A 24,858-nucleotide genomic window follows, 5' to 3' on the forward strand; every position below is an offset into this window, starting at 1 on the left:
TATTGTTCCACTCCATATCAGTCAATGCGTTAACTTCCTACCTGCACCGTGATCGATAGGAAAGACTTAATAGAGGGGATTGAAGGGGTAAAATGGGAACTGGGATTTGGGCATTTTCCCCTGGAAAAATGAAATTTGGGGCACGGGCACTGGGAATGGGAATCACAAACAAATAAACAATACAACTGGAACTGGGCTAGGATTTGGAAAATCGAGAAAATATTATGCTGGGAATGTAATTTGGGCTGGGAAATGGGATTTTATATGACCGTTCAGGACCTCTCAATAGCAAGGTAAAGCGATCACCCACCCCTCACTCTTTCAAGAACTCTAAAAGAAAATTATATATTTCCAGTATTTTCTAGAAAATAATTGTTTTGTCTTTTGGTCATGATTTAAGACCATAGATTGTTTACCCACTCAAAACCTTAATGTAAATTAGTACATGGTGATTCACATATGGTTGTGTTAGCTTCTTTATTAGTTTTTATTTTGTGTCCCCAATAAGCTTGTCTCTGTACAGCTAACTTCATGTAAACACTGGAATAAGGTTTTTCTTTAAACATTAGTTGTACAGCAGCCCATGGACAGGTGAATAGGTGTGAACAAATTCGTTACTTTGTGAGGGGGCTATGACCTAATTCTTAAGTTTCAAGCCTTTACCCTACACGTATCAACACAAGGTCCACCTATGAATAATCAATTATTTCGCTACTCTATGGAAAGCGACATATGGAAAAACACAGTCCGTCGCGTTTTTTTTTTTTTTTTTTTTTTTTTAAAAAAAAAACATTTCAAAAAACAAGCCAAGTTAAATGCTTGAGGCAAATTGCGCTATTTTAAAAAATATTTTTTGTTTATTTTTATTTATTTTATTTTAATTAATTCATTGTGTTTTATATAATTTTTGACTTTTTCAGGTATAGGCTTTGGAGATTGTGCGCATTGATTGGAGAAGATATTGTGAAACGAGCACGCCACGGCTAATTAGCCATAGCACTTGGAGCAAACAAAAGAAATGGTGCACCACGAAAAAGAAAAGGTAGTGCTGCAATGCGTGAGCAACATTGTGATTGTAAGTCGGGAGGCAACAAACGGCAGAGATGCGAGCAGCAATGGACAGCGACGGCCGTGACAAACGCCAAAACACAAAAAACAACACAGAGAAAAACATCAAAGGTGCGAGCGCACCCAGACGGAATCACGTCATTTTAGGAGCACAACTACCAAAGCCCACATACGTATGTGCGTACAGGTAGCTACACCCCTGAAATTATATATATCTACCTATTATAACAACCACTGCTCAGATTATGAATTAATATTCGGATATTTCTGCCCTCCCTGTTTAAATGTTTAAATGTGCATTTATTAGTTTTTATTACTTTGTGAGATTGGCTGCCGCTTTAAAAACTCCCAACCCTGACGAAAGAATAAAATGTGCATGGAATTGGAATTTGGATCAACGATTTATTCGCGGCGAGGTAAATATCCACCACTAGCTACCTTCACTTCAGTGAATAGCTGTTTGTCTCACTCCTAGCCCCTGGGATAAGTTACAAATAAAACCAGATTGATTGCAAGGCTGGTCAGGAGCCCGTACAATAAATCTTTCCCTAGGCCTCCTGTCGTTGTACCAGCCTTTCAATCAATCTGGTTTTATTAGCACCTAGAGTGACGTCTGGTACGAGAATCTCTTGAGCAAGAGATCCGGCAGCAGACAAGTCAAGCAGTTTTTTTTTCGTTGCGTGGTCCCCTGCATCCAAACTGTTTTTACTTGTAAGTTATGTTCTCGCGAAGGGGGGGGGGTGGGGGTGTTTTTTTGGGGTTTTTTTTTTTTTTTTTTTTTTTTTTTTTTTTTAGTTATGTTTTAATCCCTAAGCACACATGCATTCACGAATTGCGGTCCAATTTTTACCGTCGATAAAAATGGCCGCGTGAACACTGGGGGCTAGACACTCGACCGGGGACCGGTTGGAAATTTATACCGCGAGAATACCGCGAGAAAATGGCGACGGCGGCAGAACAAATTATTGCAGACAAGACTATTAGTCCTGTGTTCCAGAGAGCAATCAATGCGAGAGGTTGGGTCGATCTCCGGGCCTACGAGATCCAGCATGAATTGGCACGGGTAAGTCAGATCCCGTAGTAAAAAAAAAATAACTGGAGTGGGTTCCATTGCAGAAAGTGGAAGGGCATAAAATGAGGAATTCGGACCGTCCTAAATCAGTCTACAGAAAATTTGTTTTAATTTTATTAAGTCTTACATCGACCTTCGACTGATTTCAGCTATCAGTAATCACTGCTCCACAGAAAAAATGATGTTTTCTGTAGGTAATTTCATATCAAGGTCGGAGATCAAAACGGAGTTCAAACTTGTCTTAGTCTAGATTGAAACAACCCCCCCCCCCCCCACCCCCAGTTGCCCCTGCAGAACTTCCCACTGCGAGGTTCAACCACTGCAAAGTTTGAAAGCTATGGTATGCCTTTTATTATTTCAATCTTTAGGGTGAAAGTAAACCATTTGAAGAAGTCATAAAACATTATGGGGACCCTCATGCATTTGGGCAGCCACCAATCACGTCTATCAGACAGGTAGGCAATGTATACCAAGTTAAGTTGGTAAAAAAAACGTTAATCGATCTCTATAAGACAACCTCTCCCAACCTCCCCTTCCCCTCTCCAATCATCTCCCGTCATGCCTGTAAAACATAAACTGGAATGTGGGAATCCTCATCTATTTGTTGGAAAGGTCCCCACCCCATTGGGGTTCTGAGCCACCTTAAATTTTCAAAAATTTGAGGTGGCTCGCCAAAGATATTTAAACTTTGCCAAAAGTGACTCCTGACATAAAAATAGGGGTCAGCGACCAAGACAACCCCCCCCCCCTCCCCCTCCAATCTCCCGCCTGTCAAACATAAACTGAAAATTTGAGGTGGCTCTGAACCCCATGTGCAGAATTATTTTAAACTTTGCCAAAAGTTGCATCTTGTCTTGCTGATCAAAATTTAATATAAAAAAATAGGGGTCAGCGTTACCTATAAGACAACCTCTCCCAATCTCCCCTTCCCCCCTCCAATCTCCCGTCATGCCTGTCAAACATAAACTGGAATGTCGAAATCGTCATCTATTTGTTGGAAAGGTCCCCACCCCATTGGGTTTCAAAGCCACCTTAAATTTTCGAAAATTTAAGGTGGCTCTGAACCTCATGTGCAGAATTATTTTAAACTTTGCCAAAAGTTGCATCTTGTCTTGATGATAAAAATTTAATAACAAAAAATAGGGATCACGGAGCTCAAGGTTATAATGTTGCTATGGTACCTATTGTGTCACAATAATGATAACAACATGTCCAATAATGAATTGGCATTTGTTTGACACCATGCATATGATTGTGGCATCAACTGATAAATAGTGATTATAAAGACCCATCAAAATCTAAGTCTTGGAAAGTGCTGGAAACTGTTGCCAGCCACCTTTAATAAGTTATTACAATAGTAAGATATAATTAATTTTGTTACATGATGAAAATTACCATTGCATCTTTGTGAACAGTTTCTGGCATGTCTACTTTGTCCAAATTTTCTTGATGACCCAAGCTACCCAGAGGATATCAAAGAAAAAGCTCGCAGAATTCTTAAGGCCAAACCAGGATTTGCAATAAGTAAGTAATGGATATTTCGTTGTGCTTTTGTTTGAAGTTACAGAAAATATCCATACCCACCCAATGAAAGATCATTTGAAATTCCACATGGTGTGGGGTTTCAAAGCCAAAATTTAAAAAAGAAATAAAGTATGGTGGTGGGGGGCGGGGGGGGGGGGTCAAAGCAACAAACCTGTGGGGTGGGGTGTGGATATTTTCTGGAACAACTCATTTCATATTGCCTTTTCGTTATTTTCTTTCTTTCTTTTTTGCCTACAAGAATCAACTAACAGAGTCATAAACATATTATGGGGTATTTTGTCTGTGCATTCTGCAAGGGGATCAGTGACAGGGGAACTAAAGAGTTTGGAAGTCCAGCACCAGAGGTGTAAAATTGAAGGGGTTCCTGAATTTGGCTGTGAATATATGTCTCCCTAGTACTAACTGCAATAATTTTGGGTTTGTGGAATTTGGGTTTGTGGAAAGAGGGATTGGAATTTCCTGGGTCTGGAGGGGTCTCAAAGGCCCAAAACGTTAAGGAAATGCATGAACCTTATTGGAATTTCCAGAAGGGTGAGGGGTGTCAGGAAAAATCCCTTCTGTTGGGTAGGTATGGAACATTTTTGGAACTGCACAACATTTTTTTTGTTTTGGTTGAATTTGTTTGCTTTTTGTTTTTGTAATAGCCATTGACCACCTTACTTATTAGTAATAATAACCACTAGTTAGTGAGTGAATTGTTCTTGTTACTGCATGGCGAGAAAAGGTCTGGGTGGCTGCCATAGAAGGTGCCCACAGAACATCAGGGGAAGATCACTGTTTAATGTTTTTCGGTACAGGTAATAAGGGTACCTAATGCAAAAGGAACCCTTATATCTTTGTGTCTGACATTTGCAGACTGTAGACTAAGAGTATTATTATATTGTGTTACAATTAATGACCATTATTGAGAGCTAACCGTAAACAGGCTAACTGGAGTGCTATTCAGGCTATCCAGAGTGTTACTGAAGTCTGCAGTCTGCAAATGTCAGACACTCTTTTTATTTTCACAAAAGACAGGAACATACCATAATTGATTTACTTAAAGCCATGCATTTCTCCCACTGAATTGAAGAATGTTTGACATTTTCTTTCAAACATTACACTAAATAAACTATAAGTACGGTACTAAATATGTCTTAAGGTCTAGCATGTAATATACAGAAGGCTACAGCTACATAGCCCTCTCACACAGTACACCCCCTGTGAACATTGCATGCCTGTAAAGCTACGTAATTCTGTTTACATAGGCTCTTACACAGACACCCTTGGATTAAGAATTATTCGTGAAGATGTAGCCAAGTATATTACAAGAAGAGATGGATATCCTGCTGACCCAGATGATATCATATTGGTTAATGGAGGAGCTACAGTAATACAGGTTCACCAAAAATAAAACCTTTGCACAATACTGTTATCCCATTAGGGGGATGCTCAGATACAATAGTGACATTCAGGGCAGCAAATAATTTTTTTTTACTTGAAAGGACATATGTCCTACTAAGACACCATCTTGGTCAGACAAAACATTTAAAACTGTGGTCAGACATCACCAAAAACAAAAGGCCACTTACAAGTTATCACTTATGAGTTATGATCAAAAATTTTTCCGAACATCATGTCCAACCACAATTCGGATTTCATCGGACATGAGCAAATTTGGGTCAGCCAATGGCCGACTGTTATTTGCAGCCCTGGACATTTAAGTGCAAAGGCCTTTTTAGATTGGAAATCTGCGATCTAAGGCCTTTTTGTGGGGGGGGGGGGGGGTTAATAGAAATTTTGTTGTACTTTTCCTATGTTAAAGACAATTGGTAAGAACTTCTCATTTTTATGTCATTTTTATGTTTGGGGTTTCATGGCCTGTTGGGCTATTTTGGATCTGATTCTATTACGTAATAGGACTTTTTAGGGATCTAACAATTTGGCCTTTTTCGCACTTCGTTGTCAATAATATTCCTGAATACCCCCACTGGGCCCGTCTTGTCACAGTTAGGGCTCTTTCTAAAAGGGTGTTGAATATGAAAACAACACATGGTATGTTACTTTTTGTATAGATACCATTCTGTGTAATGCATAATCAAGCTGGGATTTATTATATGTTTTTCATTCACTTCCTATCATGCAACCACCCACTTCTTTAATTGAAAGTGGTAAAAAAACCCTGGGTTGTCATACACTACTGGGAAGAATAGTCATGCCAAGTTTTAGTGTTGATATTTCTGACAGGTGATTCATTAAGCCCATTTCCATTACATTCGAAAAGCACAGTTATTTTTTTTTATAATTAATCAATAATTCTACCTCTCGCATGTTTTAGATTTGCTTGGCATCTTTTGAAACCAGTTCACATGATGGCAAGAATAGGGCAGGAGTTATGATTCCCATACCAGCATTTCCTCAATACATTGCCAGGATCATAGAGTACAACTTCCACCAGGTACTAGTAATACGTGACTCGCAGGGCCTCGCGAAGCTCTGGGTTGGGGAGGGGGGGGGGGGGGTGGTGTTATAAATTAGGAGTGGATTATTTGAAGTTGAACATTTATTGAATTGTACATATTCAATTTTCCACAGTATAGTAGGCAGGAAGATATATTTGTTAGAAATTTCAACGGGCATGGCCGCGACACCCTCGTTCCCAGGGTCTTCTCCGCTTTGAAGATGGTGGCTTTTTCTGGTTCGTAAAGAGGTATAAAGCGTTGGGAAGCGCAGACTATTTTCAAAATCATCGACAAATTATTGGATAGTCGCATTTTGGACATTTATTTGATGGCATTAAAAAAAAAAAGAAGAACGAATGGCAGGAGGATTCGAAGCCTCCGCCCGCGCGCCCCTGATGGCGATGAAAGATTTATAGCCTGAATAGGCGTTGAGGGAGTATTATGTGGGAATCAATGTTATTTAAATCCGAAAAGAAAAACGATAAAAATGAAAGGCTCAGGATTCGAACCAACAAAAAAAAAAAAAAAAAAAAAAAAAAAAAACCTAGCCGGATTCGAACCCCCGACCTCAGTTCCGAAGATCTGATTTCAAGTTCGACGCCTTACCATTAGGCCACCAGCGCGCGGCGGCCGTGTGACGTCATTTCCGCCACACACCAAGCTCACAAATATATATATATAGAAATATATATGACCGTAAACTCCACACGAGATTTCATCCCGCCTGATCCCTTTGAGGGACAAAATTATACACCCCGCTACGCTCGGCCTTCGGCCTCGCTTTGCGAGGAATTACTTATTTTTCAAATTGTCAAAATTGTCACTTCTCTCCACTGATTGTCATCCATGTCCACTACACCTAAACTGGGTTGATTCGTCAAGAGTACTTGACGATTCCACACGACTTGCGCGGAGTTGATCTGCATTAGCGGAAGTCAAGTCCTAAGACAAAATGATAATAATAAATAATTTGTTATGATTCTTTCTTCGTTCTTAAAACGTGCCATGGAACTGAGTCGCTTCATCAAGAGTACTTGACAAATCAACTTAATTTGCACAAAGTCAATCCCCATAACTGGAAGTCTAGTTCTGGGATAAAATGATAATATGAACATTCCTTCTAGGTCTGGAATTTTCGTTGGCAATATATACTGATGATTTCCCTTATTCTTATCATCAAAGCTCCCCAGGGGTTTCAGGGAACAAGTGAACATAGCCATTTACTTTTTGGGAATAAAACCGGGAACATGGGAACAAAAGCATATTTTAGGGAAAGGGAACATCAAAATTGAAGAAATACACTTAGGGAACACGGGAACTCAAAGAACATTTTGTTGGGAACAAAGGAACATGGACCTCCCCCCCCCCCCCAGGAGGCCCTCGTCACCTGACAATGCATAAACATTGCAAAGAGAAATAACAATGTAGGTATTGAGCATTATTTTGATTAAAAGGGTAATAAACCAAGAATGGTTTGCTAGTCATCTCTGGTTTGTTTTGTTTTGCTCAGAGAGTTTAAGCAACAGCTTAGTGAACTATCATTATATTTGTGCATCTTCTGTGGACTTTTGAGATGCATAGCATCACTGTAGTCACTAATCAATATGCCTCTAGCATATACTGTTTGGCAACTATGGTTGCAAGGAAACAAATAGACCTCTTTTTAGGTGACTACAAAGGTGATCACTGTTTTCGAATAGTGTTATCAACCAATCAGAACTCTGGAAAAAAAGAGGAGTGCAGGCAAGAAGGAAAAAAAAATTCATTTTGAAATTACACAGTCAGCACTGGATAACCCTACCCAGGTGCCCTGCCCCATGACTGTGAAAATTAGCGCTATATAAATTATTTTTATTATAATTATTATAATTATTATTATTATTATTGTTATTATTATTATTATTATTATTATTAGAATTATTAGAAAAAGCAAAAAAAATATTTAAGATCAAAGATGTTCCTAAGATGTGTTTGTTTGTTTTTTTGTTTGTTTGTTTATTAATTATTTGGTTGGATGGTTGGCCTTCTGTTGGATAGATTTCTTACTACTTGGACGAGGAAAACAACTGGAATTTAAACATCAGTGAAATGAAGAGAGCATTAGATGAGGCAAGGCTGCACTGTGCACCTAGGGGACTGGTACTCACTAATCCAGGAAATCCCACAGGTAATAGGTTTTCAGGATATGTCTTTTAGCATCAAGTGATAGGGCAGTACACGCATGGTTTCCCTTACCGTTCGTTTCTTTGTTGTTCATTGGATAGATTGAGTAAAACAAATGTACTATAGGATTTTATTTAAGCAATAGACCGTTAGGCGAGTTATTTACAAGTTTTTCCGAGTAAATGTTGAATGGAACGATATTCATGTTTTTAATACTTTTTTCCAGTCCGTTGAAGACGGACCTGTTTATTGTGGTCCTCCTCGTATGCTTGCCTCTGCGTTTTCGTTTTTTTCTGTACTAGTGCGCTTCGCTCCAACTGTGGTGGGCGGGGAAATTCATTTTTGTGACCCACCCTCAGTAAATTTTCACGATGATCATATCCTCTGTTTTAACCATTAGATAAATTAACTGACTAACGTTAATTCTTTGTCCTTTCGCGTGGTCGAGCGTATGTAATGCCGTCATGTCGGGAAGCGGGAGTTTACTAGTACAATAGTACATAGGCTTTTGACCAATTTGCCCAATCAGAGCGCGCGTAGTATCTGAGTTATTTTATAAAAGAGCAAAGAGAACAATTAGGGCTACCTGTGGGGGTTTTTGTATTCTTGTGAAAGTACTGACTAAATATTGTTCATTGTGTGTGTTATGTAATGAACAGGACAGATCTTGACTTACGACAACATCAGGGACGTTATCAAGTTTTGCGCTAGAGAGAAACTGGTTTTATTTGCCGATGAAGTGTATCAGGAGACAGTGTTCACCAAAGAGGCCCAGTTCCACTCGTGTAAGAAGGTTCTGAGGGACCTTGGACCCGAGTACAATAACTTTCAACTAATGTCACTAAATTCAGCCTCCAAGGGATTTTATGGCGAGTAAGTGCGGTATCTTTTGTTACATCGGTGTTGCACCGCCTCTAGAACAGTAGTATATCATATCGTAATGGTCACAATAACAGGGCGCTGTACTGAAGTGTTATAACTACATCGCTTTATAGAGCAGTTTTCACTTAAGTGTCGAAAGTAATTTGCTTTTACTTTGGTTATGAACTGCATTACTACGCTCATTGATTGGCTCAAAAATATCGCGCCACTTTCTCAGCCAATTAAAAGTTAAACCAAAACCATTTACTCGCGCACGCTTTCGCGCGCTTCGGGACGACTACATGTAATTACTTCGAGTTTTGATTGGTTTACTGAAATTGTAAGTGTTCCTTGTGATTGGTCTGAGTAGCATTTTGGTTTTGGTTTTACGATACACAACTGAAAACTGCTACCGGTATATGACACTGATGTGATAAGAAATGGGACAGGCCACGGTTAGTGTGTAGACAACTAGGACACGTTCTCCAAGATGCTAACATGCGATATATTTTGTAAAAGAAGCCCTAAATCTGATAAGCCAATTTCTGTTTTCATCATTTGTAGGTGTGGTTTGAGGGGAGCGTATGTGGAGTTGACTGGATTCAGCAAAGAAGTTAAACTCCAGTTTAGGAATTTTATGTCTCCGAATATTGCTGGTTCAAATATTGGGCAGGTATTAAAAAAATTTTATCTCGAAAAAAAAAAAAAAACAGCAAAAAGGGGATCATGGAAGATGAATTAGTCCGTGAACAGGCTCTCTAATGGTCCGGAAAATGGTGAGGGAATTGCCAGGCAAGCGAGCAGAGCCAAGGGTAAACTCGCTTGCTGCTCGTTTGGCCTTTTTTCTTTCACAGAGCCTCTCGCGTCTTAGGGTTAATTAATTGTTCCTACAATAAAGGATGGTTTCCTGATTACTCAAGCTACCTTGTTACATGAAATTTCGCGATTTTAAAAAAGATCACGAATTTGTAAATTCGTGTAAAGTAGTGTAACTGACTTGTGATGTAGTGTTGTATACATAAATACAATATATATATATAGTTTGCACAGGCACATAAATGTTTGCCATGAAATACTTTACTCCTCTTTCCATCTCTGAAAAAAAATGGTCCGTCCATTAGTTCTTTCTAAGGGGTTTTCCAGGAGCTCTTTTAATCTAAAATTAACAAGGCAAAAAAAGAGCAATTGTGAGCACATAGTGCTAAAAAAAAAAAGCAGAAGCAGTGCTACAAACACTGCTTTAGCAAGTGTTTGTACATGTAGTAACGTTGTTTAACGTTATTTTGTTATTGAAGGCCGCCATGAGTGCGATTTGCGATCCGCCTCAGCCTGGTGACGAGTCGTACGAGACGTTTATCAAGGTAAGTTCTAGAGTGTGTTTGATGAAATGTTTCTAATAAACTACGTATCTCTCCCCCCCCCCCCCCCCCCCATTCATTAAAATCGTCAATGTTCTAGTATCTGCTATATTTATCTTCTGTTTATTGATTATACGATTTTTGTGCATGTATCTTATGCAGGTAGAGACAAAGAGAATCATCCAGTATGGGATTCTTCACTGAAGAAAATGTTCCACTAAAGCTTTCTACACATTAAATTCGACCTTTGTCCAATAGTGTTTTGTTTTCTCGTTTCCACGAGTGATTATCGCATAATAGTTGCACAGTAGATATGTACCATGTGGTTAATTTAGACCAATAACACACCAGAAATATTCTGGATAAACTTTAACTCAACATGCCGAGAAGTAAGCTACATGCAGATGCACTTTCTGGTCACTACGAAGATTAAATTCACATCAATACCTTTCTTCTGCAGGAAAAGATGGCTATATTGGACTCCTATCAAAGGAAAGCCAAAATCACCACGTCAATGTTGAATTCTCTTGAAGGAGTGACATGTAATGAAGTGACTGGAGCCTTGTATGCATTCCCCAGAATTCACCTTCCAGGAAAAGCTATTGAAGAGGCCAAGGTATGAACATCAGTTGCACTTGGCACAATGTTTCTAAACATTGTGCCAAGTTTAAAATAAGTCATTTGCTTTGATGTATAAACATTCGTTTAAACTGAAGGAAACGTTAATAGTAATGTTACTAAATATTGACGCATGTACACCATACAGATAATTAATGATAAACTAGAAGAGGAATTAAGATGTTTCATTGATTGGGAAGATTATGAATAATTTATTTGTTTCAATAAATATTTGTGATAATAAAAAAATAGAATAGGGACGTATATAAGAACGACGAACTTGAAGACTGAGTTTTTGTTTTCCAAGAAGCGCCATCTTTGTTGTTGCTCCTGGAAGTGTCTTGCCAAATAATTATTTTATCTCTTGCACATGCTATGATATCTTGACTTGATCTTCTCTGTTTATGTTTAGCTCAATAATTGCACACCAGACGAGTTCTACTGCTGGCAGATGCTAGAGGCTACTGGGATAGCTCCCATTCCTGGGAGCAATTTTAAACAAAAACCGGGAACACACCATTTTAGGTCAGTTGCGTGCGGGTTTGTAGTCCACGAGCTAAAAAGCTAATAGCTCCGTGTCTTGTCTAGAGGGGAGTAAAGTGCGAGAGAATATAGGCGTAATAGACTGAATGTGACAAAGCCCAAATAGCTATCTAACTAGCCCCATAGCGGCATCGGACTACTTTATTATTCGATTATGCATGATTAGAGATCTGATAGAAATGACCAAAACCCCTTTTGTGTAGCCTAGTGCTTTAACGGCTATCAAAAGTCATCCAGCTGTAACATTTGCATGTTTCAGAGCAGCCAGACACCTTGGATACAGTAAAAACCCGCGAGTAAGAACCTAATTTTTCCACGTGTGCCTAAACAGGTTCTTACATAAAGGGTAATAAACACAAATTTAGGCTATTTAGGTTCTTATTTCTTGAAAAAAAAAATTAACGTTGCTGCTCATAGATGTTAAAAGCGGTATTCAGCCTTTTCCAGTTTTCCTTATATAAAATTTGCATATCATTTTATGTTTATTTATTTGATTGCTCAATAATATTATTTTATAATTTTCAACAATAGTTTTGTCGATGGATGTGTGTAAATAAATGGTGGTATATCTTAAGCAAGATCTTGATTTTCTCGTGTTCGAAATTTAAAGACTCATTTTTTTCCATTAGCGTTTGATTTCTCATTTTCTTCATTGCAGACTCACCATTGTACCTTCTGAAGAAAAAGTAGTGCCCATGTTCGACAGAATTAGCAAGTTTCACAAGGAATTTATGGATAAATACAAAGATGATGATGATGAAAAACAATGATTTTATTTTACCATACAGTTTTTGCTTCACGACTTAGGTTGATATATTCACCAGGAAAAGTAGTCAAAGTACTTTGTGTTTAAAATGAGCTTTATCACGTGACTTTGAACATTAACACAACACAGAACCGGTGACAAACAGTCTACTAATAAATTGTTTTTTTAAACACCAGTTGTTTCAGACTTGCGCTGAGAGTCCGAGATGAAGAGCCAAGACACGGACGTCCGGGAAATGAAGAAATTAAATTTTTGCACTTAAAAGTAGTCGAACTATAATGGCACAAAAAGGTGTTTGTAACTACACATGCGGTATATATGTAACTAAGGCCAACCGTCCACACTGAAACGGCGTTTTTGGTCACCGTAAACGGTACTTTTAAAAAACGCTCTCCAAAGTGGGTATCGTTTTCAAATTTACCTGGGTAAATGTAGTCTGTGTACACAGGCTAGGGTTAATGTGGATGGAAAACATTTTACGCGGCGTTTTCAAATTTCTTCGTTTTCAGATTTACCCGGGTCAGTGTGAACGGGGCTTAAACATACTTCTGTATGCTCTATATTCTCAAATTGCGATGTAATTCAACTGCTGGTGGGTGTTTTACCTTGTACTGTTTTTATCTGTTCTCTTCGTACATGTAATTTAGCGTCGTTCTTGTTAGTTCTTTCACACGCGTAAGGGCGTATTCATATCAGTCTCGTGGGACTTAGCCCAGTCCTTATATGCGTAAATCATAAAAGGCACAGGAAGTAATTATGTGCTTGTTTTAGTTTATCGTGCACTTTGCTCTTCCAAGCAATGAGATTGAAGTTTTTTAACGGTCTCGCGTTTACGCATGGGGAAACTAGGGGATAAGCCTTCCCATCCCCCGATAATAAGCCGCAACATCTTAAAAGACGACAGACGAAAGAATGACAATCAGAAACAAGTAGGGCATGATCACAGGGGCGGATCCAGATTTTTTCTTAGGAGGGGGTGCACCACTAAGGCTCAGTTGTATTGGAAAGCCGCAGGTAATCTCAGGGGAGGGAGGTGCGCACCCCCTGCACCCCCCCCCCCTAGATCCGCCCCTGGATCAAGGCACAAGGGAACGAGAAACGTTGTAAAAGAAGCTTCTGACAATACGGACGAACTAAAAAAATTAAAGACATTTTGAAAGGATTTCTAAAGAGTTAGTTGGATATAAACAAGCTACATTATCAAGTTTCACAAGGAATTCATGGACAAATACAAAGATGATAACAATATGTAACTATTTGTTGTAAAGGACTCATTGGTTCGTTGTCGCAAGATTCCGTTTTAAGGTAGTGATCATGGTCATACCTTATTTCATCACAAGGTCTTGTTCTTCTTTCGTTGCACTTTGTTCCTTTACGTTTTTCTCATTTCCATCGAAGAGCCAGCATTATCCTTGGCGCCTGTTCTCTGAGGTGACGGCAGGGTGTGGTCTACTTTCCACAGTACACCTTTCCTGTTCAAACAATCCGTTTGGGACGGAAAGGAGTAAACGTACGTTTTAATAATTTTTTCAACTTTATAACGTTTGATAGTTTAAAACGTATTTCCACTGACAGTTATATATGTGTTTGCAAACAACGATAAATAAAGAGAAATTGGTAATGAAATGAGAATGTAATGGTAGTGAAATGAAAAAAGATTTAATGATTATCAAGCCACGAGCGTGGGACAAAGAAAAAATCGTAGTCCCCGACGGGATTATAACCTATGACCTATAACCTCTCAAACACCGAGCGGCGCTCTATCCACTGAGCTACGGAGAGACTCTTGGTGAGGTAGGTCATTTACCAGGTTTTCGGGTAGTGACGTCACCGGACGGTATAAGGGCCGAATTTTTTCAGACGTCCCTTCTCGGGAGTAGGCGACCACAGAAGGATGTCTGAAATTCAGGCTACAGGGTGACCAAACGTGTGCAACATGTTGAGCGCAACATTGCTTTTGGCCGGGGCTTAAAACGATGTTTCAGCCGTTTTATACGGCAAATTAGGCTCTTACTGATAGTGCTCGTAAATAAAGCATTAAATGCTTAAAGCAGTGCTTGTTTTTTTTTGCCAAAAACGTGCTAAAATAATGCTTATTTTTAAAAAAGTGCTCGTGGGTTACATAAAAATGGTCACTTTTTCCGATGTTTTTATCTTAGAATATTACATTTTTCAGATTTTCAGTGACATTTTTCAACAACAAAATGTAACGATCAATGTTTGATGTCAGAGTATGCTCTCGAACTATCTCTGCCTAGGCTGGCTGACTTCCATTGTTCCTCGATGACAACGTAGATGACGACATCATCACGTGCGAGTTCGGGGGACAAGAAATCCAAAGTGTCACGAAGGTGCCTCGCAAAGCAAAATAACATAAATGATCCTACAAATGACAGAATCACAGCATTATCGTTTGCGGTCCCTTGCTGTTTTAGTCTTACTTCTTTAAGCGTTTACAGGAGCCTCCTTTACGTATGGGAATCCCCCGCTGGGAGTTATTTTCGGGGGATGGGGCTGATTTCCCGGCTTATTTTCGGAACTTTATTGCATGTAGCTATGGCATGCTTTAAAGGAGCTACGTCGTGGAAAACTCAACTTGAAAAAATGGCATGTTTTTTCAAGTTTGCTTTCTATGAAACGTCTTCTTCTTCGTCAGTCAAAATCTTCCTTGTTTATTTTTGCGTTTATATTACTTCTTTGTTGTTTTTCTACGTTCATCTTTTAAATCCTAACTCTCCTCTGGGAGAATAGGGCCATAAACGTCAGAATACTATTATTATGAGGTTTCAACTTCAATTTCAAAGCAATCAGGAAAATGACTTAAAATAACGTGACGTTGTTCCTTTAACATCTTTCAAGCATGCTCAAAACCGGGGGGGGGGGTACCCAAAAAAGTTTTGTACTGGGAGGCTCCGCCCTAAGCTCTTACCCCTTACCCTTTTATATACCATTTTGCCAGAAATTGTACCCCTTTCCTATACCTTTTAATGAAAAAAGGTATCCCGAAATTCATGGTATAGACTTAAAACATGACGTTTTTTTGTCATTTTCAAGTAGCGCTTAATAAATTGAAATAATACAGGGATAAATTGCATCTGTTCGAAATATCTCAATTAAAGGCCCTTTCAAAAACCTAAATGACAGCCTACCCTTTTATATACCTGAAGCCTGAAAAAGGTACCCCTTTCGGGCGGGGCCTCTCCATATAGACCATTACAGGGAGTACCCCTCCCTGAAACTCATTCAGTCCATAAGATGTGCGCCATGTGCCTTCGCACCTGATGCTCAGCGGATTATACCCGAAGTCACGGCATCCGCGCTGCGTGACGCAAACTACTGTACATTTCGACCTTTTGCCCATCTGATTGATGCATTGCTGTTTGTGTCTATTATTAAATGGAGATTCTCACTGAGGAAACCATAAATCCGGCTTTCAAAAGAGTCAAATATGAAGTACGAGGATGGCTTGAAGATCGTGCACATGAAATTAGACAAGAGCTTGCTCGCGTGAGTAATGGTGTTTTACTTGGATAGCCACAAATTTATATGCTGAATTATCTAATAATTTATTTGTCATTTTACATTTAGCAGTATTCAATGAATTTTTCTGATTCGTTAAAACCACTCCTGAGGGAAAGAAAAAGTTGTAATTTCTTAAATGATCTCAAGAAGAGCAGTAATGCTTAAACGACCCTCAATGGTGTCAGACGTGTTGTTTTTCCTTATATACTTTATACACCGGATAGAGAAGGATATCCAGACCACTTGATCACAATTACAAGACCTAAGAAGAAGAGGAAGGGGGATGGGGGGGGGGGGGGGGGTGAAAAACGGTTGCACTGTTGATGAACTGTTAGGTGATGTCTATAAACTGACAATAGGACTAAAATCTACTTATTCATGAGGAGTCAATTTGCACATTGCCTAAAACGCTTTAAAGTGGTGACCAGGTCCAGATCCCACAACAGGCAAGCCCAGCACGGGGATTATGTATCAGTCAAATCGAAGGTTCAACAACCCTCCCCCCCCCACCCCCGGGGCATACCCCGACATTTGACGCCTTTGCCTTCCTGGGGGGAAAGGAATTTGATAATTGAAGTTTTCCCGAGGGAGGGGAATTTGATCCAACCACATCGGGGGTGGGGAATTTGAACGCAGACTCGATTTACGGTTATACGTGTCCCAGTATACGCACATGGGTTTATAATCATGGCAGAGACTGATTGTCTTCTATGTATTGGTTATCTTCTATGTATTAATAATAGATCGATAGAATAGAGGAAAAACCCTCGATTTGACTGATACATTATAATTTACTGATCCATGTAATACACTGCTCACTAATGTTTCTAACAGAGTAGTCTGACCAGTTTGCAGTGCAGTTGCAAATTTACAGGCAGTGTTAGATTTCTTTTCCCCTAGGTCTGCCAAATTTTTGTATGTTAAACAAAAACCTTTAATGTTTCCTGTTTATTAGGGTGATGACAAGCCATTCTCTGAAGTTTTCATACACTTTGGAAATCCTCAGGGAATGGGACAGCCACCAATGACATTTTTTCGACAGGTAACCTGCAGACCTCTCAAGTCTCACGATTTTGTCGTGAGACTCACGGTTTTCACTTCAATCTCACGATGAGAAACATAAATCTCACGGCAAACAGAGTAACAAGTCATTTGATTAGCGCCTGGTTTTAGGACTCTTTTAGTTATTTTTGTCAATCAGTTGATCAATCTCCCGGTTTTTACTGAAATCTCCAGATTTTTTGACCTCAATCTCCAGATTTTCAGTGCTTTGAGGTTGAGAGGTCTGAACCTGTGATTAACCTGTCTTTCAAGTGATTGACGAGGCCTTCCAAGGGGTTTGGATGACAGGAAACATTGTTTTAATTATAGCTAAAAATGTAGCAGCAATCTTGTTCCAGAGCACCGACTACCAACAGAAACTAGCACTGAAGGGGTGTGTATTTGTAACAAGGACAACATTTCCCTCACCGCATAGGTGGCAGGTGGGTTGGAAACAAGCAACAAAGCAACATCAGAAACCCCCTTGGAAGGCCTCATTGATGGATGGATGTATTGATCTACTGGCCAATTTATTAACCCTTTATTAAGTGAGAAAAATCAGTAAGACAATTAACAACCAACTAAATGACTGGTTTCTTGATCACTTTCTTGAAAAATTAAATAATGTATCAACTGTTTGATTAGTCTGTTAAGTGACTGATTAACAAATCAAAATGAAGATATAGTCCAACCTCCCTGTGTGAACAACAATCTCTCGTAAGCAACAATTTTCTGTTAGCAACTAATTTTCCAAAAGAACACACAATATACAATTCAGGACCATTTTGCTCCTCGAGTCACTAAAGTTGGAATCTCCTAAAAAACGTCAACTGCGTTGGAAGTTCCTATTGTTTTTAACCTCCTGTAAGTGACCACTTCACATAATCCAACCTCACTATGGGCACCAGGTGGGTGACAATATAATGACTTAAGTTTTTTGGAGTTACAGAATCAATGCACTAACCCTTATGAATTGTGTGTGGATTAAACCTCTGAAAAGATCACAGACTATAACGTAAATAAATACAGTAATGACTCGATTTAGCGCCCTCCTTCCAATAATTGAGCGCCCCCTTCCGAATAAGCGCCCCCCTTTGAATGTGTTTCTGTTAATAAGTGACCTATTCCAATAAGCGCCCCCATTCTAATAGGTGCCTCATTCTTATAAGCGCCCCTATTCTAATAAACGCCCCTTTTGTGGATAACTGCTCAGTCCTACTGAAGTCATCAACATCAAATAGATAAACTCATGAAAATTCAACATACCGTACATGTATGTATATATATACTGCTAAAATGAACAATTCTTTTAAAAGTAACTTAACTTTCAACAATTTGTTACTGTTACAGTTTATGTTATTGTTAGTTAATTTGATATTTCTTAAAATTTTGTTTTGAACATTTGTTGTTTTTTTCTCCCCATGTACATGCTATACAGGTCCTGGCACTTCTTTTGTGTCCTGAGCTTCTAGATGATCCAGGCTTCCCTCAGGATGCCAAAAATAGAGCCAAAAGGATCCTAAATGACACTGTAGGGCACACTATAAGTAAGTTTCATAAGATTTTTATTCTTGATAAATATATCGATGTACCATGTATTCATCCTTCACCCTGCAGACATTCCTTCCTTCATTTTGTACAAGAAATTGAAAACAACTGTGTAAAACATGCTCATTCTCATGTCTTTGTAAGTTGCAAGCCTTCCTTAGCCCTAGACATTTGGCCGACATAAACAGAATGTTGCGAATTCCCTGCATTTGACAGGTTTACAAGGTGCAAATGCCCCACCTATGAGAATAAGCACATGTGACACTCGTATATCCATTGTTTTCCTTTTAGATTTAACAATTTTTATTATAGCTAAAATGATAATCAACTTGCATGGGCCATCAAAATGTTTGCTATTTCAACCAAGGCTTCAATGTGCAGAGGTGGCAGAACGTTTTGGAACATGGGGGAGCTAAGACTGTCCTAAAAATACTCGACGGGTTTTCATATTTGATGCAACTTTTTTTTTTCTAAAAAGTTTCTAGGCCACAGATTTTTCAAGATTCTCCGATTGTTATTCGAAGGCCATACGAATGTTTCTGATCATTTTTCCAAAGATAAACAGTGTTCCAAAGACTTCCAAAGAAGTTTTGAAGATGTTTAAACTCACAAGACGGAATATCTTGACAAACCAATTTTATGCTGCGTTCGCGATATTTTCGGCTGTGCACCCCTAAATTTTTGTTTGGGGGGCTTCAGCCTGCCCCCCCTGCAACTCCCCCCCCCCCACCCTGCCGTCTATGATGTGGGACCATGGAATTTTCTACATCAGTACTGTAGTATATTCACATGTAGTAGAATCAGCGAAACAAGTAAAAGGGAGACATAATGTAATGTGTAGCTCTGGTGTTTCTTTGAAGAGAGTACAGTACCGCTCGCAAATAAGCGTCCCAAAACATACGCGAAAAACGCGTATGCTTTTGCACATACGCGCGTATGCGTATCTGCGTATATGCGTCTGCGTATGTGCGTATGTGCGTATACTCTGTATACGCGTATGCTCATCAGTATGTATGAGCAAGCTTATTGTTTTTTCTTTTGTCCATAGTTTATTGTTCTTTGATGGCTTGCTATTTCTTCTTTTAGAGATCGCCGATTTATGCAAAATAGAAACGGAGAAATAACTTTTTCATTACTTGACTTACCGGTCTTACCTTTATGATAAATGTTGACGGCGCATCATATAAACTCTAATATCACTTTAAGATGTAAATACAAGTTATAGCTATGACCAATCACATTAGTCTTGTGTATAATGCTTTATTATTATTATTATTATTATTATTATTATTATTATTATTATTATTATTATTATTATTTTTAACTTTTTTAGGTAGCTACTCTTCATCACAGGGAATCAGTGTTTTGCGCCAGGATATTGCTAATTTCATTTCTGAGCGAGATGGTTTTCCTGCGGTATCTGACGATATACTTCTTACAAATGGAGGGGCCGAAGGAATTGAAGTAAATGGAGACTGCACTTAGCAGACAGCTGGTAGTTTTGGTGTGAGGGGGTTGAGGGGTCTTAATGTGTTACTAATCAGACTAGTGGGAATCTTTGTCACACATAATTTTTAGGTATTTGACATTGAGTTTGAAATTATACCAGTTAGGGTGTACCATTTTTTTATTTTTAATGGTTGCTTGCAGCGGTGGATCTAGGGGAGGGGCTTGGGGTGCCAAGGCCCCCACCTTATTTTTTTTGGCCAAATAGAGGCCCAAAGGGCTGAGAAAAATTCTTTTTGAGAGCGGCCCCCTCCTTTTTTTAGGCCCTGGATGATCAGGGCCCCACTAAGCTGATAGTCTGGATCTGCCACTGGCTTGTTAGTTGTACTGACCTATTATGGTACCTATGAAATATCATTTTATAGCTAAGTGACAAAAGTTTGAGTCCCCTTTAAATCCCTTAATGGAGGTATACCAGAGTAGATCTAGAGGTTCCATTGTAGGCAGTTTCAGATCTGAGAAAATACTGAAAAAAATTTTGACATCATCAATTTCAGGTTATGATGGGAGTTGTTCAAACGGGAATCCATGAAGGGAGAGGCCGTGCTGGAGTAATGGTTCCCCTCCCAGGTTACAGCATGTACCAAGCAAGGCTCTTACAACACAACTCTTATCAGGTATTAACTTTGTCACAAGACGATTTGAGAAAGCTATGTTCAGTCTAAATGCTATATTTAGAAGACTCTACTCGTTTTGGTAGAAACATAGCTCACTTGATATATGTAATTGCAGCTTGCAGCTTTAAATATAAGAAACACATTTTTCAGTCCCAAATGAGGTGCCTACTTTGTATAATTTAGATTCCACACTCGACAATGATGGACTGCCGCGCTTTGGTCTGTTTTTATCGATATTTACGTTTGATTCATACTCTCCATAAACCTAAGACATAAAAATGCTGAATGTTTACGTTATTTAACGTTTTGCGTTCTTTGCCAGACAGGATTTTAAGACGGTCGTGTTTTAGTTGGGAACGTTGCGTTAGCGTATAATGCAGGCAATAAAAGCACGTACTTACAATTTTAACGCATCAAAGCAGTTTGTAAAAAAAAAAAAAAACAGGACTAACCTTTCTCTGAAACCTTTTTCCTCCTTTTGTCGCGGTTTGTTAGAATTATTTTTCAGCCATTCTCGACTTTCTTCAGACACCAGCGTTTTCGTTTTATGAGCGCTGTGCAAACTGTAAAAATGTTTGTGCCACCCTCGCTGGCAACCGCGCTAAATTCCCGCCAAAAATGCAAGGATATACGTCACAGTTAAGAGTCCTTTTGATTGGTCACTCCCAACGCCGTCCCAGGAACCTCAGCTGTTTTGAAATAAAACGCTCTCAAAATTCGCGTTAATTTTTTCAACTTGTCCCGCAAGTCGCAACAATAATGACAATAAAAGGATTTTAAAACGGTTGATTTGATTCAGCTAAATTTAAATTTACTTTGCTGAAGATCTAGCCAATCAAATCATGTATCTCCAGATCCACTTGTTCCTCGTGCCCCAGGCTCAGCCGGCTAAGAGGGACAAGCGGCTCTGGAAACGAGAATGAGAAGAATCATGACCCGCAATCATGAATCAAATTATTACATTAGTGCTTTTGAAGTAAAATTTTAAAATCTATTCCATCCATAGATTCATTATCGACTCGATGAAGACAAAAACTGGGCTTTAAACGCAACTGAACTCAAAAGAGCTTTGGAGGAGGCCAGGCCGCACTGCGTACCGAGAGGCCTGGTGCTGATTAATCCGGGCAACCCAACAGGTTGGTCCAGTTTAGCTATTTTACACCTCAGTATTTTCCTTATAAACTTTGTTGACCCAGGGGCAGTTGGGGAGGTAGAGATTCAATTTTCATGTCAATTGTATATTTCCAGGTCAGGTTCTGACGTATGAGAACATTCAAGAAGTCATCAAGTTTTGCGCTCGAGAGAAGCTGGTTTTATTTGCTGATGAAGTTTATCAAGACAATGTGTACGCTGATGGCGCCCAGTTTCACTCCTGTAAGAAAGTCCTGAGGGACCTGGGAGCAGAGTACAGCACGTTTCAGCTTATCTCACTTCATTCCAGTGCAAAAGGATATACTGGAGAGTAAGAAGAGTAATGTAGTAGATATCTGTAGATGTTACCTGTCAGTTATCTGTAAATGTATAACAATATCAGTTCTGTCGATAGTTATCAGCCGGATTACATGTGTCAATGGGAAATAATTGCATTAAAAATTAAGCACGATTGATCAGTCTTGTAACATTAGTGCAACACAGATCATTATTTTTGCGCCCATGATTGGTTTAAATACGTCAGTTTTCGAACTTTGCGCTGTACGTTCGCACCTTTGGTTTTCATCCCGAGCAAATTGTTAAATTGGATAGAACTGACTGAAAAATTCCTTCGTCGTTTAAAAACTTTTCAAACGATCATCCCCAAAATTAGCGGCCGTGTGTATACAATAGCCCCCATTTGGCTTCAATAATATGCACTGATATTATTTTGTTCTTGGACGTTATCTGTTTCACTAATATTGATGTCACACGATGTTGTTTCCTGCAGATGTGGTCTTAGAGGTGGATATATTGAGATGGTAGGATTAAATGACCAAGTCAAGACTCGTATCAGAACGTACCTAAGCGCAAGATCTTGCTCTTCTACAATAGGACAGGTACGAAAATATATAAACTTGGCGAAAAATTCCCTGCTAGCATAGGCCTCTTTTCCTTTGCATTCACGCCATTTTGAAGAACTAAATAGAAGTGGAAACTCTACGAAAGCTTATATGACGATTGTCAGATATAGCGTTTGTTCATCTAACTCTATAGACTAAAACCAATCAAACTGGCCCTGTAAATGTTTATGTATTGTTAAGAATTCTTGCGTTTTATTGCTGTTTTATTTTTTGCGGGGGAAGGGGGGTTGTGTTGGCTACTATCTGTAGTTATTTGTTTGTTGTTGTTGTTTTGGTAAGTCTTTCTCTCTTTCTTTTTCTTACTTTCTTTCATACTTTCTCTCTTTCACTGTGGACTTCATTTCTTCTGAATCAAATCTTTCTTTCTTCTTTTCTTAGGTAATCATGGGTCTCGTTTGCAACCCTCCCAGACCAGGAGAGGAATCATACGAACGTTTTCTGAAGGTGAGGGCTCGGATACCCAAACCTTTTATTTCAGAACGTTAACGCTAAAAATTTATCATAACCGTGGCATTCTCACCAACAAGCTAACTATTGACCATTTACTATAAATGTGAAGGGCTCCAGGCTTTGTTTTTACTGAAAAATGTTTTTGAAGACACATTAATCAATTATCTTACAGGAGAAAACGATCATACAAGAATCCTACAAGAAGAAAGCAAAATTAACAACGGAAGTTCTCAATTCAATGGAAGGCGTAAAGTGTAATGAAGTAGAAGGCGCAATGTACGCGTTTCCGAGGATAACATTGCCACAGAGGGCCATAGAAGAAGCAAAGGTACCAGTCCCTACTTTATTGGCGCGAACTGATGAAATGGTCTGCGTATGACACTACAGCTGACACCATAAAGGCGCGCTTGCCAAGCAACCTTTCACATTTATTAAATCGGGGCTCCTCGGCTGCAGCCTCAAAAGCGCATCAACCTAACCTGGTCCAGGCGTTCGGTTAGTTGGGGAGCAACGCGAAAAACGGCGAGCGAAACATAAAGGGAAGGGTGTGTGGGAGAAGGCGGGGAAACCTCGCTATCTCTCGCCACAGATCCCTCGCCATTTTACCACGCGGCGCCGTTCTTCGCGCTAATCCTTTTTTTACGCGTTGCTCCCCAACTATATGAACACCTGGAACAGGCTAGCATCGACCTATCTGATATTTCAATGCGTTTTTATCTTCGTAACAATTAAAAATTCAACTGCTACCTTTGCTCATATTTTTTCTCACGCGCGATCATTTCATTCTGATGTTATGCGTTTAGGTTCAGGGTATACCACCAGATGAGTTCTATTGTTGGCAGGCGTTGGAGAAAACGGGAAGTTACATAGTTCCTGGCCGCGCATTTAACATGAAAGGCAGCGGTAATCACTACTACTTCCGGTGAGTTTACCCGGCGTCCCTCTTTGGTTGGAACGCGGTGCGCAAAAGTAAGCCCCAAGCTCCCTTTTTTTGCCACTTATCTACAAAATGCAACGGCGTCTGGGAACGAGGCATTGAGAGGACGCTTTTGACGAAAAATTCAGATTGTGACTAACATTGTATAGATGCGTCCTTAGTCATTTTATTCAGCGGTCGTGCAGATTAGCTCAAAACTGGACTACCTATTACATTGATTGTAGCGTCAAAGGCGTTTTTTGTTTTGTAGTCGTCAATTGTATTATTTTTTACCATTTTTTTTTTTTTTGCAGAATAACCATCCTCCCTTCAGAAGACAAATTCATTCCAATGTTTGAAAGGTTGAAAACTTTTCACCAGGATTTTATGACGCAGTACAAAGACTGACAGAAACTGAAACTGAAAAACACTGCCTCGTTTCGTGATCTTTGTGTAGATAACGTATAACTGTTTCCATTTCTTTATTTATAAACGTTTTAGAAACTGAACAGTTTCGGAGGCAAACCAATAAAATGCAATAACGTTTAAAAATTGAAATGCTGTTGTTATTCACGTGCCTGAAGAAAAAGTGGGAGGGGAAGTGACGGTGCTCTGATACCTTTTATTTTCGCGACGGAATTATCTTTTCACCACTGCTCACCACTAGAGTTCTCAGTAGCTCAGTGGTTAGAGCGTCCGACTAGTGTACGGAAGGTCGAGGGTTCAAGTCCCATCTGTGAACTCAAAAAAATTTTTCTGAGTTCTTCTC

General features: G+C 39.3%; 2 protein-coding genes and 1 long non-coding RNA gene across 4 annotated transcripts; 2 read left to right on the forward strand and 1 right to left on the reverse strand.

The window, feature by feature from the left end:
• The first annotated feature begins 1,917 nt into the window (after positions 1–1,917).
• Positions 1,918–12,604, forward strand: LOC144651728 (alanine aminotransferase 2-like). Its single transcript, XM_078511695.1, has 12 exons — positions 1,918–2,131; positions 2,509–2,595; positions 3,556–3,664; positions 4,933–5,063; positions 6,003–6,122; positions 8,164–8,293; positions 8,949–9,162; positions 9,715–9,823; positions 10,446–10,511; positions 10,969–11,124; positions 11,539–11,651; positions 12,328–12,604. Exons 1-12 carry the CDS (start codon positions 2,009–2,011, stop codon positions 12,437–12,439), a joined length of 1,470 nt encoding a protein of 489 aa, XP_078367821.1. The 5' UTR covers positions 1,918–2,008; the 3' UTR covers positions 12,440–12,604.
• LOC144652005 (uncharacterized) lies at positions 10,190–21,233 on the reverse strand. Of its 2 annotated transcripts, XR_013570410.1 has the most exons (4): positions 21,118–21,233; positions 13,760–13,902; positions 10,956–10,991; positions 10,190–10,306 (listed from the first exon to the last, which is right to left on the reverse strand). It is a non-coding gene; the product is annotated as an uncharacterized LOC144652005 (long non-coding RNA). The 2 variants fall into 2 exon arrangements; XR_013570409.1 differs by lacking the exon at positions 10,190–10,306 and having other exon boundaries at positions 10,572–10,991.
• Positions 15,675–24,634, forward strand: LOC144651732 (alanine aminotransferase 2-like). Its single transcript, XM_078511701.1, has 12 exons — positions 15,675–15,942; positions 16,913–16,999; positions 18,437–18,545; positions 19,880–20,010; positions 20,550–20,669; positions 21,676–21,805; positions 21,918–22,131; positions 22,591–22,699; positions 23,102–23,167; positions 23,346–23,501; positions 23,977–24,095; positions 24,404–24,634. The coding sequence occupies exons 1-12, from the start codon at positions 15,832–15,834 to the stop codon at positions 24,495–24,497; spliced, it is 1,446 nt and encodes a 481-aa protein (XP_078367827.1). The 5' UTR covers positions 15,675–15,831; the 3' UTR covers positions 24,498–24,634.
• Positions 24,635–24,858: the final 224 nt, after the last annotated feature.

The sequence above is a fragment of the Oculina patagonica genome, chromosome 4 (assembly GCF_052425735.1).
Source record: "Oculina patagonica isolate OP01 chromosome 4, crgOcupat, whole genome shotgun sequence".
NCBI classification, from domain to species: Eukaryota; Metazoa; Cnidaria; class Anthozoa; order Scleractinia; family Oculinidae; genus Oculina; species Oculina patagonica.

Coding starts and splice junctions, on each gene's coding strand:
- LOC144651732 (XM_078511701.1), top strand. CDS start 15,832: ATGGAGATTCTCACTGAGGAAACCATAAATCCGGCTTTCAAAAGAGTC. Junction 20,670..21,675: donor TACAACACAACTCTTATCAG/GTATTAACTTTG, acceptor TTCCATCCATAG/ATTCATTATCGACTCGATGA. Junction 24,096..24,403: donor GGTAATCACTACTACTTCCG/GTGAGTTTACCC, acceptor TTTTTTTTGCAG/AATAACCATCCTCCCTTCAG.
- LOC144651728 (XM_078511695.1), top strand. CDS start 2,009: ATGGCGACGGCGGCAGAACAAATTATTGCAGACAAGACTATTAGTCCT. Junction 5,064..6,002: donor GAGGAGCTACAGTAATACAG/GTTCACCAAAAA, acceptor CGCATGTTTTAG/ATTTGCTTGGCATCTTTTGA. Junction 6,123..8,163: donor TAGAGTACAACTTCCACCAG/GTACTAGTAATA, acceptor TCTGTTGGATAG/ATTTCTTACTACTTGGACGA.